The sequence below is a fragment of the Haliotis rubra genome, unplaced genomic scaffold (genome assembly GCF_003918875.1).
Source record: "Haliotis rubra isolate DU_JTF1 unplaced genomic scaffold, ASM391887v1 Scf662, whole genome shotgun sequence".
Taxonomy (NCBI): domain Eukaryota; kingdom Metazoa; phylum Mollusca; class Gastropoda; order Lepetellida; family Haliotidae; genus Haliotis; species Haliotis rubra.
The window spans coordinates 246741-268028 of NW_025767371.1; the positions used below are offsets into that span (position 1 = coordinate 246741).

General features: G+C 41.1%; 2 protein-coding genes and 1 long non-coding RNA gene across 4 annotated transcripts in view; all 3 read left to right on the forward strand.

The window, feature by feature from the left end:
* Positions 1-97: 97 nt before the first annotated feature.
* LOC124257495 (xyloside xylosyltransferase 1-like) lies at positions 98-4780 on the forward strand. The gene is made up of 2 exons (XM_046691575.1): positions 98-791; positions 3343-4780. Exons 1-2 carry the CDS (start codon positions 294-296, stop codon positions 4012-4014), a joined length of 1170 nt encoding a protein of 389 aa, XP_046547531.1. The 5' UTR covers positions 98-293; the 3' UTR covers positions 4015-4780.
* A 488-nt stretch (positions 4781-5268) lies between these two features.
* Positions 5269-8419, forward strand: LOC124257499. Of its 2 annotated transcripts, XR_006893290.1 has the most exons (4): positions 5269-5968; positions 7071-7176; positions 7244-7346; positions 7414-8419. It is a non-coding gene; the product is annotated as an uncharacterized LOC124257499 (long non-coding RNA). The 2 variants fall into 2 exon arrangements; XR_006893291.1 differs by having other exon boundaries at positions 5269-7176.
* A 5401-nt stretch (positions 8420-13820) lies between these two features.
* The window catches only part of LOC124257486, a 64717-nt gene continuing 57249 nt past the window's right edge, over positions 13821-21288 (forward strand). The window contains exon 1 of the mRNA XM_046691552.1: positions 13821-13990. The gene's annotated coding sequence lies outside the window, so the exon portion shown is untranslated. The remainder of the gene's footprint in view (positions 13991-21288) is intronic.

Sequence of the window (21288 nt, forward strand, 5' to 3'; positions counted from 1 at the left end):
TAGGTCAGAATACCCGAAATACAACGCTAGATTGTAAAGTATGGATAGTAATTCGTTTTTATTTTCTTGGGAAAAAATCATTGTTGATAAACTGTGTGAGAGGCATACTAGAGGTTGTATGACAAGTGAATTTTATTGTACAATTGCGACGTTTTGGCATAGACGCTTATACAGTTTGGTAAGCTGTAATTAGTTACGGAGATAAGTTGGATTCTATTGGTCACTGACATGAATCTTAGGCGTCCACGGTAGTCGTGGTCGCCTTATCAGTTGGCGTGTGCCGATGTGGCAAAATGTCGACCCTGTCAAGAATTCGGAAAACATGCTTTCCAAGTAAACAACTAAGTATCGTGGCCCTCGGTGTCATCTTAGTGGGAGCCGTCTTTGTATATTACAACAGCGGACAAAGTAACTCATTTACACGTGAAAACAAACAGTTTTACAGAAATAATGTTCTTGAAGAGAAGGTAAAATCTTTGAAAGATGGACGAAAACAGGAAAAGGTTGAAGAAAATAACTTCCTTTCAACTGGAGAAGTGCATCCTAAAAAAGTTGGAGATGAGAATACATCCCTTGCCACTGACGGAGATCTCCCAGAGGAAATAAATGTTATTATCACATTTACTAACGCTCATTCTAGTCCTTCTCTTCAGAGGAAATTTACAGTTACTGTGACAACAATGCTTGCTGCAACGTCTGCCCCTTTAGCTCTTCATATACTGGGCGACATGGAAAGTCAGAAGCTAGCTGCTTCAATTATCAAGGAAAATGTTAAATCAGACAACTATCGGGTAATAATATGTTTATGCATCTTTTTTTGCGATTCCATCTTCTGCGATTGTTGAATATGTTCACCACCCAATATATAGTTTTTAAGAAATAGATATATCTGAAAGAATTCTTCAGTCAGATCACTGATCACTTGTTCCTCCGAGGTTCTTATAATTAAGAAATACAGTTTGCTCTACCCCCATTTATAGTGTAATAAAGTACACTTTTGCCCTAAACTATTATACTAGTTACAACTTGCGTCTACGTTATAGAGTGCTTTATTACACTTTACATGGTGGTAGAGCGAACTGTATTTCTTTTCTAAGATGCCAAATTTAATATACACAGGCATTAATCTAGGCAGAACACAAACAGATAAGCAATGGTGCTGGTGACCAAACTTAGCAATCCTCATTCAGGGCTAAATGACGGGCTCTTCCAGTGACTTGTCTGTCCCCCTATTCTAAGACGCACTTTGCCGTGAAAACAAATCATAAACAGTTTGAAGACGGTTTATGTTCAGGTTAAATATCTTCTCTATATTGTTTTTCAGTTACATCTGGGATTATCATTACCACATTTGGCAATGTGAAAGTCGCACTTGTACTACCAACCTAAGCTTAGAACAGTAAATAGAGATGAAGTTGACTAGTCACGCGAAATTCCACGGATGCATTTTGGGACTGTGCACATAGACTTTATCAGCGAACGTTGCTGGGTGGCTGTTTAATTGTGATTCAAGCTGAGATATGTATACGTCGAAAAAAATTTAAAAGTAATGTTTCCACCAGTGATGTTAGCCAAGAGAAGCAAGAGGGGGCAGAGGAGAATGGCGTAGTGACGTCAATACACTGTAACATGCAATGTGTGTTTAAAGCATGACTAGGTAAACTGGAATTCAAGTATTGAGGGGGTGAGTGAGTTTAGTTTTACACCACTTTTAGCAATATTCCAGCAATATCATGGTGGGGGACACCAGAAATGTAATACCCATGAGGGGAATCGAACCCCATCCTCGGCGTGACAAGCAAAAGCTTTAACCACTGGGCTACCCCACCGCCCCTGGAATTTAAGCCTTGGTACAATGGGTGAAGCCTATTTCAGGTGTCCTTCACTTTGATATTTCTGGAATATTGCTAAAAGCAGCATAAAACTAAACTCACTCGCTGGAATTTAAGTAACACTATAGCAGGGGCAGATACAGCTTTTTTAGAAAGGGGTGTGTGCATACTATTGAGAAAAGGGAGGGTGCACATTTCATTTTCACTCGAGTTTCAATGGTCATTTAGTAGGGACAAAAGGGGAGGTGCACACCCCTGCACTGCCCTTCTGGATCCACCTATGTATAGACTGAGTGTAAGAGTTTGTCAAGCTAACAGTTGAAAGGTTGTGAGTTGAGTCCCAAAGAAAGTGGTCGCCTGTCTAAGTGACATGTGACCTACAGCTGAGATCATCTTCAGAAGATGAGGTACTGGACTCCATTTCACAAAATAATTATAAAACTATGACTGTAGTAACTCAAATAGTTTAATACAGACTTATGACAGTCTTTGCTGTGTAATCGCTATGTGAAAGGCACCCAGAGTTTTGAAGATTGTCCATTTCTGTTCAGGTTTGTCAGTGTGATTTGGCTGAAAAAGTCAGTCGTTACAGTTTACAACTGCATTCCAAGCACTGTAGTTCGGTTCACTACCACAGAAGGCAGCTGTCTAGACAGGAACCTTCAATAAGCCAGAAATTCTGGACTCTGTTTCTTGGGTGAAATAGCCTCATGCCTTGACAATGGAATTGTGTGAAAAGTCACTCTGAGGAGAATGACCTTGTAATACCCAGCATCGAGTATTGACCTTATGGTTACTCTGGTGAAACTGGATTATGTTTAGTGACGATACCTCTAAAAGATGATAAAGCCACATTTATGATGATAAAGACCAGCCGTCCCAAACTACAGTGTACCTATGATTACCTAGTCTGCAAACTTGAAAAAGAAAATCACTCCCATCTTGCATCAGTTGGGCTGAGTGAAGTTGTGACCAAAAATGTTAGAAAGGGTATTTTATCGTCTATTTTATTGCCTCATGTCAAATTTCAACTGCTAACATTTACAGTTATGAGACTCACATGGCTTCTTTGTTTCAAGGGGCGGTGGGGAATCCTAGTGGTTAAGCGTTCACTCGTCACGCTGAAGACACGGGTTTGATTCTCCACATCGGTACAATGTGTGAAACCCATTCCTGGTGTCCCCCATCGTGGTATTGCTGGAATATTGCTAAAAGTGGTGTAAAACTAAACTCACTCACTCACTCTTTGTTTTAAAGTGGGGCGGTGGGGTAGCCTAGTGGTTAAAGCGTTGGCTCGTCACGATGAAGACCCGGGTTCAAATCCCCACATGGGTACAATGTGTAAAGCCCATTTCTGGTGTCCCCTGCCGTGATGTTGCTGGAATGTTGCTAAAAGCGGCGTAAAACCAAACTCAGTCAGTCAGTTGTTTTAAAGTGCAAATTCAGTTCCACTGGATGCTCTCGTAAAATCTCCAAAATCATGGATTCTAAACTCTTGATTTCTTTACAGATAGTTGTCCTTGACATTGAGGATATCACACACCATCTTTATGATCTTGTGAAGGACATGCAGAGCAAATTCAGTGGCCAGCGTTCATACTACCATGATGCATTGTTCTTCCTGTCCATTGCTATACACAGGGTGCTGCCCACAGACATTCACAAAGTCGTCATGCTAGATGCCGACCTGAAGTTTCAGGGGGACATCAAGAACCTGCATGTACTGTTCAATAACTTCTCTGACACTAATGTGATGGGGATAGCCCATGAGGCCCAGCCAGTGTACCGCCACCAGTTCCACCAGTACAGAAATCAAAACAAGGGAACGCGTGTCGGAGAGCCCCCACCCAATGGCCTGACAGGCTTCAACAGTGGTGTTCTTCTCCTGGACATTGACAGGATGAGGTCATCAGCTGTCTACAATTCTCTCATCACAGCTGAAGTGGCTGAACAGCTGAAGAAGAAGTACAGCTTCAGGGGTCACCTTGGCGATCAATGCTTCTTCACCCTTTTATCGTTGGAACATGAGGACCTGTTCTACGTTCTTCCCTGTAACTGGAACAGGCAGCTGTGTACATGGTGGAAGGGGAAAGGTTACGACGATGTGTTCGATCTGTATTTTAAATGTGAAGGTCATATCAATATATATCATGGAAACTGTAATACAAAAATTCCAGATTGATGCTAATTTGGTGTAATCATTGAAGTTTCATCCCCAGAACCTTAAGCTGCAATCGACAGAGTGATGACAGCACTATGTCTACTGTAAGTCTGTTCTGAGATTTGGGAAGTGTCTGCAATATGATTAAGAGATCCGAAACTTGACCAAATGCTATATTTCACCTATTTCACGAATTGCAAAATAGTAATTTGACGCCTGTCTTTTGTCACAGGTAAATGTCTGAATCCCATTAATAGCATATGATGTGAACAGTTGAATCCCAAACCTACCTCCGAGGAGTAAGTTGACATGCATGCAGCTCAAGTTTCACTGTTGTGATGAATGTTGTGTTTCTTGTGAGACATTATCAGGGTGTAAGGTCACATGTTCCAAATGACAAACACCCACTGGACCAGAGATGTGCTGTATGAATGAACAGAATGTGCTGTTTACAGCAGAACATAAAGTAACGCCACTGAGCTCTAGGGTCATCAATTACCTAAAGTGTGAGTCCTCTGTAGTAATACCCTTGACCTACACCACTATGGGTGAATCAGTACGCTCTTACCATGGTACGGTATGTATTGCGGTACAAGACCTTCAGTTCGGTCCGTTTCAGTTCGGTATTTGAGACCTGATCATAATGCAGAAAAGAAATGCATAGATTTGGACAAACTGATTTGATTTCTAGGCATTTTAGAAAAGGTTTAAAAAAGGTTAATGAAACGATGTTTCGAAAACCGAAAATACAGAATTCTTTCATTACATTACAGTATACCAAACAAAGGTGAAATACCATGGTTCTACTAATATCGCGGTATACTGTTTCATCCCTAATGAGTTCAGTTCAATAGAGACATCCCCATCTCCATGTTTCATCTCTCTAACTGATTCACTCAGTGTCCTCATACTCGCAACTGTTACATATTTGGAAGATATGTTTATCTTTGTGCAGTTCAAATCAGACAGAAAATGTAGGCGAGCTGGTGCAGGGTATTCATCATGACAGAATGTAGATACAGATCCCAGGATAATGGTGGAGTTTGGAGGAGTGAGTCAGTTTAGTTTGACGCCGCCGCACTTGGCAATGTTCCAGCTATATGGTGATGGTCTGTAAATAATAGAGTTTGGACCAGACAATCCACTGATCAACAGCATGATCATCGATCTATGCAACTGGGATACAATGACAATTGTCAACCAAGTCAGCGAGCCTGACCACCTGATCCTGTTCGTCACCTCTTACGACAAGCATGAGTTACTGAAGATCAATTCTAACCGGGATCATCATCTGGTGGGAGGGAGTGTTTGTTGTTTTTAGCCAAGTTGTGCTCCATATGTCAATGAGATATTCCTTTCTCTCACTTGTGGACATGGAGACATGGACTTGAGGATGGTTATTTATTATTTTTGTATGGTGCAAGTGCCTTGGAATGTTTGCTAGTCATTGTACTCTGTTACTAGTGTTGAACATGTACTACAAATATATTGTCAAGACATGTATGTGTTACCCAGGGGTGCTGTGTCATACACAAGCATGTCACATGCTATACAGATAGGTCATAGGATACCCAGGAAATTGAATTTATTTTCGGGGATGTCGTATGAGTGAGTGAGTGAGTTACTATTTAACGTCACATCGGCAATATCTCAGCCATATCGTGACGAATGATGAAGGATGTCGTATGATGTCCTTGGATGTCATGATGGGTGTCGTGTCATGTGGTGCCCAGGGATGTTGCGAGATACCGGGGGGGTTCACACACTGTCCAGGTCGATGTCGCAATACCCTTGGGTGTCGCCATCGTGTTGTGTGGTGCCCAGGAGTGTTGTGTGATACCCGGGGGGTTCTCACACTGTCCAGGTAGGTGTTGAATACCCTTGGGTGTCTGGGATATTGTGTGGTACCTGGGTGTGCCATACATTATCCAGGTGGGTGTCATGTACCTTGGGTGTTGTGTTGGGTGGTGCCAAGGTGTCCTCCCATAAGTTAGACTTCCCATTTGTCAGACATGTTATGGTTGGTTGCAGTCGGGTACACTGCACCGTTGCCTTTATTAAGTAATGGACTGATCCAAATTTATGGATAATGACTTTATTCATCATAAATACAACAAATTAAGATAATTTACCAAGGATGATTAGGGTAAGACTACAGAATACCGGATACCTTCCGCTATCTTTGAAAGCATGCGATTTTACTTAGGGTTAGGGTAAGGGTAAGGGTTAGGTTTAGGTTGACATGACACTAAACAATATGGCTGGTAGGTGTCCGGTATTCTGTAGGTGTACCATGTTTAATTACACAAAAAAATGATCTTATTCAGCATATTTCGAGTTTGGCTCCCTCTGTGATCTCAATCTTCTGGATCTATCTGTTTGTCCCTACTTTGTCTTGGCAATTGAACACTGGAGGCCATGTCTGTAGGAAGATCAGGCACATGAACAAGGTTACTACTATCTACACATTCATCTTTATATCCTGGTATTAAAGTCACATGACCTAGGCTAGAGTAGTTTGTTATTTCTGTCAGAATATAGTCAGAGCCGCATTTGCATTTACTCCAAAATGATGATCCCTCTGGAGGAATATGAATAATACCCATGTAAATATCACTTCTAGTATTAAACATCTGCCTATCAATTCTTATCCATAAGGAAAATACACAACTAGATACTATTCTAACAAAAGCATAGGGCATTGGTGAGAGGAAGTTGGTCCCCATAGTCATGATCAAAGTGAACATCATAAACATAAACTGACAGAAGTCATAATCCTGTTTTGATCAAAGTGAACATTATGAAAACAAACTTGGAGAAACCGGCGATTGAGTACGTCAATTAACATTAGCATACTGATAAAAGTATTTCTGTACAAAAAGTAACACAATCATAACTAGTCTTAAAATATACCGCTAGCCACTATAGTAAAAACATCTCGCTAGTCTATGGGATTGGTCTATTATGTCAGTGGGTAAGGCTAGGTTGTAATCGCAGTAACGCCTGATTGATTTGTTTGATAATTGGCATGTCTGACAAATGGGGTGTCTAATTTATGGGAGTAAACTGGTGCCAAGGGATGTTGCATGATACCTGGGAGTGTCTGACACTTTCCAGGTAGGTGTCGTGATACCCTGGGTGTTGTGTTGAGTGGTGTCAAAGGGTGTTGCATGATACCTGGGAGTGTCTGACACTGTCCAGGTGGGTGTTGTGTTGAGTGGTGTCAAAGGGTGTTGCATGATACCTGGAGGTGTCTGACACTGTCCAGGTAGGTGTCGTGATACCCTTGGGTGTTGTGTTGAGTGGTGTCAAAGGATGTTGCATGATACCTGGGGGTGTCTGACACTGTCCAGGTAGGTGTCGTGTTGAGTGGTAACAAGGGATTTTGCATGATACCTGGGGGTGTCTGACACTGTTCAGGTAGGTGTCGTGATACCTCGGGTGTCGTGTTGAGTGGTGTCAAAGGATGTTGCATGATACCTGGGGGTGTCTGACACTGTCCAGGTAGGTGTCCTGATACCCTGGGTGTCGTGTTGGGTGGTGCCAAGGGATGTTCATTGTCATCTGACCAAGGGTGGGGTGGGATACACAAGGGTGTCACGCTAAACCAAGGGCTATTAATATATTACATTCACAAATAGGATTTTACTGGGTTTTCCCCATGTATTTTACCAATTTTACCAATTTTGATAATTACTGTTGTTTAGTCTCTGCAGTACCAGCTTGATATGTTTGGGAAGTCAATCCGGTGCCTGCATAGCTAAATACATTTCCATGTTCCATGTTGGCTATCCTACTTGTGTTGATGTGGGATCTGTGTCCATGTTGTTCTTTTTCATGATAATGCTGAATATTTAATTTCAGAATTTGCCACATGTTTTACAGAACCATGTTTTGGTTTTGCTTTGTTCACACATCGAAGCATTCCCACATGTCACAAACTGTTGATTTGTATCTGTGCCGCCTTCAGTGTTGTTTATGTGTATATACCGTACAGAACAATTACAGATCATGAATGTGTTGAGGGATATTTTTTGTAATTTTGACTGAGCATGCAATTTGTAGATCAGCTGATAAATTGAGACAAGTACTGCATTTTATATATTTGTCTTATTATTCTCTTGGCCAAAACCAACTTTCAAGAATATATTTTTTTATTTATTGTGTGTGTTCGGGCTGTCAGTGGATGATGTAGTTAATGTAGCATTCCACAAATTTAGGGTATATTATCACCACAAATGTTGATTATTGTTTGTTGTTATAATATGAAATGTTATGTTACTTACATGTATATGCCAGTTCTTTTTTATGGGGAAGGTTTCAAAAGTTTGGATGTTATTTACATATGCAATTATACTGAATACAATATACAATGTTTGTATATCCCGACATTTCCTTGCTCACATATGAAACCTGTGCTGTGTTACACTTGTGTTTATAATTATCTTGTTTACCTGTGCAGCATGTTTGAGGTGAGGTGAGGTGAGGTGAAATTGGGTTTAACATCGTGCTTGAGAATATTTCGCTCATATGACGATGTGCATGTGTGTGTATGTGTATGTGCGGCTGCTTGTACTAGCCCAGACTGAAGCTGGTTTTATTGTGCTGCCCACTGAGATACCATGCCGCAGTAAAGCATTAATACCTCACTCAGACACATTATACTGACTCCAAGCCGACCAGTCCTTGTTGTACCCATTAATGCTGAGCGCCAGGCAGGGACCAACAAGTAAGATATTTTAACGTCTTTTTGTATGACGCGGTCGGGGATCGAACCCGCCGCGACCTTCCGCTGTGCAGCATGTATATCCATACAGTTTCAGTGAAACTGTCCACTGATTGTAAAACGAAGCTTGCTTTATAATATTATTGTTCAGAAGTTGCTGTCTTCCATTTTTTATGAGTGAGTGAGTTTAGTTTTACACCGCACTCAGCAATATTCCAGCTATATGGCGGCGGTCTGTAAATAATCGAGTCCAGACCAGACAATCCAGTAATCAACAGCATGAGCATTAATCTGTGCAATTGGGAACCGATGACATGTGTCAACCAAGTCAGCGAGCCTGACAACCCAATCCTGTTAGTCGCCTTTTACGACAAGCATTAAGTCACCTTTTATGACAAGAATGGGTTGCTGAAGACCTATTCTACCACGGATCTTCACGGGTCTCCATGTTTAATGGGGGCGGTGGGGTAGCCTAGTGGTTAAAGCGTTGGCTCATCACGCCGAAGAGCCGGGTTCGAATCCCAACATGGGTACATTGTATGAAGCCCATTTCTGGTGTCTCCTGCCGTGATGTTGCTGGAATATTGCTAAAAGCGGCGTAAAACCAAACTCAGTCAGTCAGTGAGTCAGTCAGTCCATGTTTAATGAGAAACATGACTCCCATCATCATGCTGGTTCAAGTGTTATTATTTCTACTGTAGCGTCCAAGCAGGTGGTTGTAACACTTGTGTCCTCACTGTGAAGAAAGGCAGTTCCGCTGTGTGGACATACAAGCAACAACAAATCGTTTTTCATCTCATATACTCAGCAGTAGTGAATGGGTTAAGAGGTGCTATATTTGTGTTTGTTAAATTTATGATAATTGTTGACTTTAGTCCCAATACATTCCAGCACTGTACAGCTAACGGTCATTGCCAGTGTTCAAAATAGCCATCCGCCCGAATGCCTAAGACTGGTTAAATTTAAGTCAGTCATATTTCTATTACCACTGAATATTTTGCTGGTCCTTAAAAATAAATAGCTTTATAACATGTTTTTCAAGTTCTTTTTGTTTGTTTTATCTGTTTTTGAGGATACCACATACCTGATGAAGTGCAATCTGTCTGCCATCATCACTGTCATGTTGTGGTTCTACTGTTTTGGTCTACAGACAGACAGACAGACAGACAGACAATATTGACATGCACTTGTTAGACTTACCAAACCAACAACACAACCAGGAAGCATATTTCATGAGGCTTCAACGTGACTAAGTTCTCCCTGTGCGTGAAAATGAACAGAATTAGCTACCATTCTGTGATTACAGATCTCTCAAACTGCAAGGGAGAATTACAGTATGGTGTCACCTACTGGGGACCCCTCTCTTCTCTTTGCTAATATTTTGACATTTAGAGCTGGGCAACAGAGCTGAAGGAATGCATTATAGATAGTGAAGATCGGATGAGGGGTGTAGAAATTATAGAAGAGTGTGCGCCAACACCAGAGGCATAGCTCGTATGTGTGTCTGTGAGTGAGTGAGGGAGTATATTTTATGTTATTTTGAACATGGCTATCATGACATCTGTTTTCTAAGATTGATCTCTATGAAAGAAAAAAGATTGTCTGCGCCAAGAAATGTTTACAAAAGCATTGTAACACAGTGATTGTAATCTGGGTATATACGGAATGGTTTTCATCTCCATCTATTTAAGAAATTTGAAGACAGGAGGATTGAAAAGATCCAGATACCAATCTATCCTGTAGCAGTACATGACAATCCTCCATTCCTGTCGACACTCCTTTCAGTTAAAGATATTCATTTATCATTGGAACTTGACTGTAATGGATTGTCACTGATGGAAATTAAGGATGGCTTCAATATGTCTCACCAAATAATTCAGTTTGAACAAAACCAAAGGTCACTCGGTTACAAATTGTGAAGACGAGGTGGGAGTGATTTCTGAAGTAAAGATCACTGGCCTTTCTCAATTATGTGATCACAACAACTTGCCTTACTCATTCACTTCATACAGGCACATACAATCACTTATGAACGATTGAATGTTCAACAACCCATGCATTCACCCACTCACTCAAACTCTGATTCATTCACACTAACGTGTGGCCTAGCTCACAGGGACATACACCTGGACATTCACACCCTCTCTGATACACCTGGATATTCACACCCTCTCTGATACACCTGGACATTCACACCCTCTCTGATACACCTGGTGTTCACTACCTCTCTGATACACCTGGACATTCACACCCTCTCTGATACACCTGGACAATCACATCCTCTGATACACTCCGACATTTACATCCTCTCTGATACACCTGGATATTCACACCTCTGATACACCAGGATATTCACACCCCTGATACACCTGGACATTCACACCTTCTCTGATATGCCTGGACATTCACTCCCTCTCTGATACACCTGGACATTCACACCGTCTCTGATACACCTGGACATTCACACCGTCTCTGATACACCTGGACGTTCACACCTTCTCTGATACACCTGGACATTCACACCTTCTCTGATATGCCTGGACATTCACTCCCTCTCTGATACACCTGGACATTCACTCCCTCTCTGATACACCTGGACATTCACACCGTCTGATACACCTGGACATCCGCACCCTCTCTGATACACCAGGACATTCACACCTTCTCTGATACACCTGCACATTCACATCCTCTCTGATACACCTAGACATTCACACCATTATGAATGATTGAATGTTCAACTACCCATGCATCCAATCACTCACTCAAACGACCTGTGAAGATCCAGGGTAGAATAGGTCTTCAGCAACCCATGCTTGCCACAAAGGGCGACTAACGGGATAGGGTGGTCAGGCTTGCTGACTTGGTTGACACGTGTCATCGGTTCCCAATTGCGCAGATCGATGCTCATGCTGTTGATCACTGGATTGTCTGGTCCAGACTTGAATATTTACAGACCGCCGCCATATAGCTGGAATATTGCTGAGTGCGGCGTAAAACTAAACTCACTCACTCAAACTCATTCATTCACACTAGTGTGTGGCCTAGCTAACAGGGGCATTCACATGGACATTCACACCCTCTCTGATACACCTGGACATTCACACCCTCTCTGATACCCCTGGATATTCACATCCTCTCTGATACACCTGGATATTCACACCCTCTCTGATACACCTGGATATTCACATCCTCTCTGATACACCTGGATATTCACATCCTCTCTGATACACCTGGACATTTACACCCTCTCCGATACACCTGGATATTCACACCCTCTCTGATACACCTGGATATTCACACCCTCTCTGATACACCTGGACATTCACAAAATGCTTCAATTTGTTAAACAAATTACATATCTGCCGTAAGTGCATACTTTTTGTCAACTTTAATATATTATTCTTCATATAAAAGTTACTAGGAAATATTATTTCTGATTAATGTTCCATTAGTAAACTCATAGGAGCTCAATATTCCTGTATGGACAACGCTGGAATACCAATTACTGTGCATGTTATTAATGCTTTTGTAAAGAAGTACCAGAATTAAGTTAATGTTTGTATAATCACACTAACACACAGGTATGGTATAATACATGACACGGGTACCTTAGTAACGCCACTGAGAGAACGTACGTAACAGTAATGTCACGGTGAAAACTTCCGTGACGGTAACGTCACTGTCAGAACTTCACAGCGTCGACTGAAATTTGGAAGCGATTGATTACTATCATCAATGTTACAAATAGAAACGAAGTAATTACTTAGTACAACCGGCTTTTCATCATCAGTAAATACTGTGAGGCTTTTCTAAATCCGTGCAGAGAAGGGGATACATATTGGGGAATTTGAATCTTTGATAACATCTTAATCGTTTTCATTAAATGGTAGTGTTGAATCTAGATGTGTTTCTGGACATACAAGTTTTCTTTTATCATATTTTATTTTTATACTATTATTATTTGTGTCTTTGCTTTTTGTAAGTGGGGAAATAGATCATTTAAAAAGTTTGTTGGTCTCTTTCCTGTAACGGTCCCTAGAACAACGCTCCTTTCTGTGATCATTATTGAACCATGGTTTGTCCGATCCAAAGGCGGATATTTGGGGGGCATATCCTCATACATGAAATCATTTAATTGGGCGTGACATTTCTCATTTACGTTCATTACATAGTGTGTTCCAAGTATTATGGCTGATTAGCATATACAATGTTTCGAAGTTATTCTGGTCTCTTGCATCTTTTCATTAACACATACATCACTCTGTGGTCCGATACATGGAACTGAAATCGTACACCTGGTAGGTAACAACTACAATCAGATTATTTAATAAAATATGATCGAAAGGTTTAGCAGAATGTGTTGCTATTCGGGTTGCTTCTTTTATCTTTTAAGTTCTTTCCTGTTATTATGTCCAGTGAGCGAAATAGTTTCCAAATTTTGCTAGCCAGTCGTGCTAGCTATGCCTGAAAGTTACTAGCCCACAAAATAATTCACTATCCGAAATTTGAATGTAGAAACTAAGCGAAAGATTACAAAAATAGATGAGAATAATATATAGTCGGCATGACACGGGTGTCATCATTAATGTGATGAACATTTTCATCAGGCCATAATCGTGCATGATTTAAAAGTATATTATAACTTAAAAAGTCGGAGAGAGTGATATATTTACAAAATGACCCCATGAAAATCAAGCCAGTGACTGTGGAGATTTACTGGCCCGACTGGATTTTTACTAGCTACCGGTTAGCGGGCCAGTGGCTATTTCGCCCACTTACTATGTCACGCTGTACGCAGGAAATGAAGACAATGTTTTCATAAATAGGTCATATATCAAAATTACACATACATCTACTCGCAAAGCATACGTGTTAGGGATTCATTCATTGATTCGTTTTTTAGTATACCCCGTATACACCAATATAATGATCTTGACATAACTCCCCGCTCATGCAGTTTATACGAGAAATGGTGTTCCCGCGATAAGGGTATGTCGCCCAAACACGACCTAGGGGATTCCCCTTACCATCGGCGTGGCGAAATGTTCAACGAGATCCTCTTTAAACAAAACCGGAAAAGTGCCCGATTAGTTCCGAATGTCGTTTTCGCAACTAACGTGCGCATATGAGTTGCGCAGTTCATCATGGCGGCCAGTACAAACTGAGAGACATGTCAGCACAAGTTTCCTGTTGTACTGTTGAGCTTCGGGGATATATTCGGTGTCAGGTTTTCATCCCACTGTTAGTGTTGTGATAAGAAGAGTGAAGGTGAGATGGATTAAGTTCAAGGGGCCTTCCTGTAATTGACACGATTGTGTTAGCTGCGTGGAATGGTTCCTGGAAATATTCTTTGAGTTTTAGATCGGTGAACGTGAGCTTCACTGCCAATGTGGTGTGACTGTCACAGCATATGCCATTGGCATTTATGCGTTCTGTATGTGTTTTTCTCCCCGTGATAATAAATTCGTCACTTTTTAAGTTGTATGCTGTGTGAAGTTTGGATAAAGGTCAGTTCGTCTGTTAAGAGTTGTGACCACTGACGAATTATTTCTTCTTATTTGCAATCATCTAAGCTTATTAATAAATTAGCCGTAGTATACAATCTGCATATCAGCAATCAAAAGTATTTAAATGTTAAATCTTAACATTAGACATTAGTTAGGACAAGGGTCACTTTGAAATTCAGTATGTTCAGTTTCCATAGATTAACCAGTGTTTTAGATTGCTGCATTCTGGGAGGACTTGTTCATCCAAAACGTCCTCAACACTTTTAAAATTAAACTTGATTGTGATGTGGCAGAATGCCCCATCAAAAGTTCATACAATCATTAAAATGTCTTTTGTCCCTCACAGTATCACTTTGAACAGATATAAATGTATTATGTTGACAAAATTTATGGATAACAACTTCTGACAACTTCTCATTTTTTGTTAGTGTGATGTTTGGATATTGTTATCCATAAAGTTTGTCAATATTGTACTTCCCACCTTGTAAAATACCCTTCAAAGAATTCATAATTGTATTATGCAAGCTTATAGCTCTAATATAATGGTCAAGTGGTTGGTGAAGTCACAAACTGGTGTCACCAATGCAGTCATGTAAACAAGTGCTTCAACTAAACAGTTATCAATTACTTATCAAAGGTTGGTTAGTGGATATCTAGTAGCAAGTTTTCAGGTACTGTTTGTGAGGCATACTCTTGAAATATTTGGTTATTTCTTCTAAATGACGTGTTTGATGGATAATCTTTAAAGATTTTAGAGTAAGTACCAGTTTCTAGCCTCAGTCAGCATGGTCAGTGTATAGCGACTATTATACAGACAGGGGTGTCATACCGTTTTTACAAACATGTTCAAGAATTCTATTATCCTAGGGGTCAGTGTGTAATGTTTCTTTATTAACCACTTTTTCTTAATCCTGTTGAGTTCCATTTAGTATTTTTAGAAAAAGGAATTGGACATGACTGCCATCATAAGAAACCGTGATTGTCAAATGGCATCAGTAATATTCAGCTTTCATGCATTTCTAGTGTGACCTGACCCATGAAGGTCCGGGTTACAATATTGATCTTCAGTAACCCATGCTTGTTGTAAGAGGCGACAAACGGGATCGGGTGGTCAGCATCGCTGCCTTGGTTGACACATGTCATCGGTTCCCAATTGCGCAGATCGATGCTCATGCTTTTGATCACTGGATTGTTTGGTCCAGACTCGATTATTTACAGATCGCCGCCATATAGCTGGATTACTGCTGAGTGCGTCGTAAAACTAAACTCACTCACTTTAGTGTGACCTCATTTCAACTTCTGATGTATCAATAACATTACAATGCCATCAGCAATGGCATGTGGAAGACAAAAAGTGTCGCAATAACATTTGAAGGGATGATAGCAATGCTGTCAGGATGATACCAAAAAGAAATGTGTGCGTATGGAGTGATCTTTGCATGTGCGATTTGTATGAACTTGACTATTTCTAACCCTGTGAGTAATAAACTTGATGAATAGTTTATACGCAGGTGATATTGACACTGTGTAAAACAATAAACTCACACCTTGCCAGTGGTAATGTTTGTTAAACTGTCAGTTATGTTATTTACAGTCAAGCGTTTATGGATCATTCCTTGTCACCTCAGGTGTGTGTAGTCTGTCAGAACAAAATATACGGGATCTACAGATCACTTTTTTGACTTTCTAAATTTCTTTTCTTTTATGACCATTCTAAAATCAGCATTGGAATTGTTTTGAATAATTACCAAATAAGTAAGTGTCAAACGTTTTCTCTCATATATTTATGTCTTTCTGTCAGGTTCATGTCAAATTTGTGAGATGTTTGGAAATCAATCAAGACTACCATGCATATAACTGGTAGATTGTAACATGGTTAATGACAGATACCCAGTGAAGCATAATGTTTGTAACATTCATATATAGGCCATGCTTCCAAATACCAGAAGATCATTGCATGTTGTTCCTGTCAGTTTGTTTCACTTTATCTTGGGGTCCGGTGGGGTGGCCTAGTGGTTAAAACATTCACTCCTAACCCTGAAGGCCTGGAATCGATTCCCAAGATGGGTACAATGTGTGTGCTCGAATATTACTAAAACTGGCGTAAAACCAAACTCACTCATTCACTCACTTTATTTTTGAGATATAAAAGTAAAATGTTCAATCAACAGTCACGGTTTTAAAACAAGTGAGACCAACTATTACCATTTTTCAGGAGTAACAGTTATCATGATTTTACAAATCTTTACATAATGTTAGATATACAGCAAATGATATATGAGGATTTAGGGAAAACAAAGAGAAATGATATTGGTTTCAGTTCTAGCTCAGCACCATCACTAATACTTTGCCTTCGGCTCATTAAGATTTATCTCCAGATACAAGCTCAACCCGACAAAAATACTAGAATCTGTACTTTACTGAGAAAGTGTAGTCCCAAGTATGACATGTCTATAGTTTAACTGTCAAATTATGAGGACTAAGTATTCCCCTCTCTCCAGCCATGCATTAACTGTAGACACATCCAGTGTATCATGTATCAACAATAACAATTCACATTTTGTTGTTTAGATTTTAGTTACACTCATACAGAATAAAGGTGATAGGCAGTGGGAGTTTGACTCAGCACCCAAGGATAAGACCCACCCACAGCCCAGTAGCTGGCCCTGTATGTGTATAGCACCCACAGCCTAGTAGCTGGCCCTGAATCTGTATAGCACCCACAGCCCAGTAGCTGGCCCTGAATCTGTATAGCACCCACAGCCCAGTAGCTGGCCCTGAATCTGTATAGCACCCACAGCCTAGTAGCTGGCCCTGAATCTGTATAGCACCCACAGCCCAGTAACTGGCCCTGAATCTGATCTGTATAGCACCCACAGCCCAGTAGCTGGCCCTGAATCTGTATAGCACCCACAGCCCAGTAGCTGGCCCTGAATAGCACTCACAGCCCAGTAACTGGCCCTGAATCTGTATAGCACCCACAGCCCAGTAACTGGCCCAGAATCTGTATAGCACCCACAGCCCAGGAACTGGCCCTGAATCTGTATAGCACTCACAGCCCAGTAGCTGGCACTGAATCTGTATAGCACCCAGACTGGCCACAGCCCAGTAGCTGGCCCTGAATCTGTATAGCACCCACACCAGTATACCAGCTACTGTTCATTCCACTCTTGTCAATCAAATTGTAATTAGCCTTTTGTGACTGTAAGCCTTTGGTGACTAACTCCCCTCTAAAACCATCATGCCATTTGGAAGATTTGGAAGATCGGAACCTTAATACCATAATACTACATACTAGTCAACATTGAATTTTGAAATGTTTTCAAACTTTATTGATAACAACTTCTTTTGTTTCATGAGAGTATTGTTTTATAAAGATTCTTGTACTATTTTCAAGCAGGAATGACGATTTCCTAATTCGGTACAAGAATCTGTATTGAAATGTCACACTCACAAAATAAAAGTTGTTGTCTGTAAAGTTTGTCAATATTGTACTTCCCAACTTCTATAATGCCACTCCAAGGAACTTATTTTGAAAGACCAAACTTGTATATGTGAATTTTGCCTGAGTGTGTTTGTAGGGGGCACTATGTAATTTATGTTATTAAAGACAACTTGTAGGTACAGTAAATCTAACGCTTTGGCATGTATTCCTGATAGCATGGTTAGAGGTAGCTTACAGAAAATATGTGTTAGTCACCAAGGTCTCCCTATCTGCCAGCCTTTATGCAAACACACAGGTCAATTTCAGTTGATAAGCACAAGGTAGGATTGGTCATCAGGTTGGTCATTGTGCTGCACACAAAAGATCTAATTGACCAGTTACCTGTGTTAATAACACTCTTTGCCTCACTGCTTGCCTTATAGCTGTAAACAAATATATGCTTTGGCTACGTTTCAAGTCTCGTCGACATGATTTTGACTTTGTTGGTCGAAGCTCGTAGGAATCTCCTGAGATAGATCTATGGATTGATGCTTTTGAAAACGTGTTGTAATTCATGTATAATCATGATGTGATCACAGAAAGTAAGTTCCTTATGTTCTGCCCACACTGTTAGCCTTACTCTATCATTTTAAACATTCAGGCCTATAATGTATTATTTAAAAGTTAATATGTTTAGATATTGTTTTTTTGTACCACATTTTTGTTGGGTTGGTTTTCATTTTCATGGTAGTAGAGGGGCATGGGTTGCTAGTAATGTGCTACAGTTTTCTGTACATAGTATTGTCCCTTGGACATGGACATCACAGACAACTATACTCCCTATCAAATTTAGACTCACTAGTGTAAATGTAACCACTTACTTCAGTCAACTGTTCTAAACTAGATTTTGCAAAATATTCCATACTGTTCAAAGGATCTGTTTACACATGAACTGATGCATTGTAAAACAAAATCGTAATGTTGAAAAGATTATTGTCATGAGTTCAAAAAATGATGAAACTCAGTGAAAATTGGTGAATTCTTAACAAATCTTTACACCAAAACGCAGCTGTTCACATGCACGATATTTGCACATGCTTTTCAGCAATTCGATGCATGATCCTCATGCAATTCACCTGCATAAGGTTTGCAGTTGGTTCCCCTAAGTTAGTGGAGAAATTCATTTTCGATGTAACCACATATATGTACATAACATCTAGTGAATGCTTTAAGTGAGTCTAAACTATAGATGGGGAGTATGTAATCATGGACTTGAATGCAGATTCCCTCCTGATTATGTATCTGGGTTTGTCAGCACCATTCCTGATCCGTCTGGGCACTGTGGGCCAGTCTGGTAGCCTAGTGGTTAAGGAAATTCGCTCATCACGCTGAAGATCCGGGTTTGATTCCCTTCTCACTCCTGATCCGTCCGGGCACTGTGGGCCAGTGTGGTAGCCTAGTGGTTAAAGCGTTCGCTCATCGCGCTGAAGATCCGGGTTTGATTCCCCACTCACTCCTGATCCGTCCGGGCACTGTGGGCCAGTGTGGTAGCCTAGTGGTTAAAGCGTTTGCTCATCACGCTGAAGATCCGGGTTTGATTCCCCACTCACTCCTGATCCGTGTGGGCACTGTGGGCCAGTGTGCTAGCCTAGTGGTTAAAGCGTTCGCTCATCACGCTGAAGATCTGGGTTTGATTCCCCACTCACTCCTGATCCGTGTGGGCAGGCCAGTGTGCTAGCCTAGTGGTTAAATCGTTCGCTCATCACGCTGAAGATCTGGGTTTGATTCCCCACTCACTCCTGATCCGTGTGGGCACTGTGGGCCAGTGTGCTAGCCTAGTGGTTAAAGCTCATCCGCTGAAGATCTGGGTTTGATTCCCCACTCACTCCTGATCCGTGTGGGCACTGTGGGCCAGTGTGCTATCCTAGTGGTTAAATCGTTCGCTCATCACGCTGAAGATCGGGTTTGATTCCCCACTCACTCCTGATCCGTGTTGGCACTGTGGGCCAGTGTGCTATCCTAGTGGTTAAATCGTTCGCTCATCACGCTGAAGATCTGGGTTTGATTCCCCACTCACTCCTGATCCGTGTGGGCACTGTGGGCCAGTGTGCTAGCCTAGTGGTTAAAGCGTTCGCTCATCACGCTGAAGATCTGGGTTTGATTCCCCACTCACTCCTGATCCGTGTTGGCACTGTGGGCCAGTGTGCTATCCTAGTGGTTAAATCGTTCGCTCATCACGCTGAAGATCCGGGTTTGATTCCCCACTCACTCCTGATCCATGTGGGCACTGTGGGCCAGTGTGGTAGCCTAGTGGTTAAATCGTTCACTCATCACGCTGAAGATCTGGGTTTGATTCCCCACTCACTCCTGATCCGTGCTTGAGGGTTTGACCATGATGGTAAATGTCTGAGACCAGCATCACTTCAGGCTTTCCTCCTTCATCAAGGTGAAACACTGTTATACAGCTGGAATAATGCAAGGAGTTATCTAGGATACCAGATGAAGTGTCACTAGCAGGGAACAAATCACGATATATCAAAAGTGGCTTTCTTAATGTTCTCGTATTTTGAGAATGGGAAATTTCAATTCATATTAGGAGTTTTTGCTTTGTTTTTCTGCAGACTATGAGTAGATTATTGGCCTCTAGGCAGGTGTAGCTCAATCCCTGCCAAAGATTAAGATCACATAACTAACCTCATTCAGTGTGTACAATATACATGTATTGTGTTGAGGTTACTCCATGTACCGGCCACAGGCTGGATAGCAGCAGGAGGCTGGAAATAGGTTCTGTATAGCAGCAGGAGTTGTGTGGTGTTATAATACAGAAATGTACCCCAGGTTCTGTATAGCAGCAGGAGTTTTGTGGTGTTATAATACAGAAATGTACCCCAGGTTCTGTATAGCAGCAGGAGTTTTGTGGTGTTATAATACAGAAATGTACCCCAGGTTCTGTATAGCAGCAGGAGTTTTGTGGTGTTATAATACAGAAATGTACCCCAGGTTCTGTATAGCAGCAGGAGTTTTGTGGTGTTATAATACAGAAATGTACCCCAGGTTCTGTATAGCAGCAGGAGTTTTGTGGTGTTATAATACAGAAATGTACCCCAGGTTCTGTATAGCAGCAGGAGGTTCTGTATAGCAGCAGGAGTTTTGTGGTGTTATAATACAGAAATGTACCCAGGTTCTGTATAGCAGCAGGAGTTTTGTGGTGTTATAATACAGAAATGTACCCCCAGGTTCTGTATAGCAGCAGGAGTTTTGTGGTGTTATAATACAGAAATGTACCCCTGGTTCTGTATAGCAGCAGGAGTTTTGTGGTGTTATAATACAGAAATGTACCCCTGGTTCTGTATAGCAGCAGGAGTTTTGTGGTGTTATAATACAGAAATGTACCCCAGGTTCTGTATAGCAGCAGGAGTTTTGTGGTGTTATGATACAGAAATGTACCCCAGGTTCTGTATAGCAGCAGGAGTTGTGTGGTGTTATAATACAGAAATGTACCACAGCAGGGTTGTTAACTATTGACGATAGAGTTGTCCTTCATACCCAACCATCTAGTCATGGATAATTCCAATAAATCAATACTGTTTGCCCAGTCACTACACTCCCAATCTCTAGATCTGCTGATGTCTGTC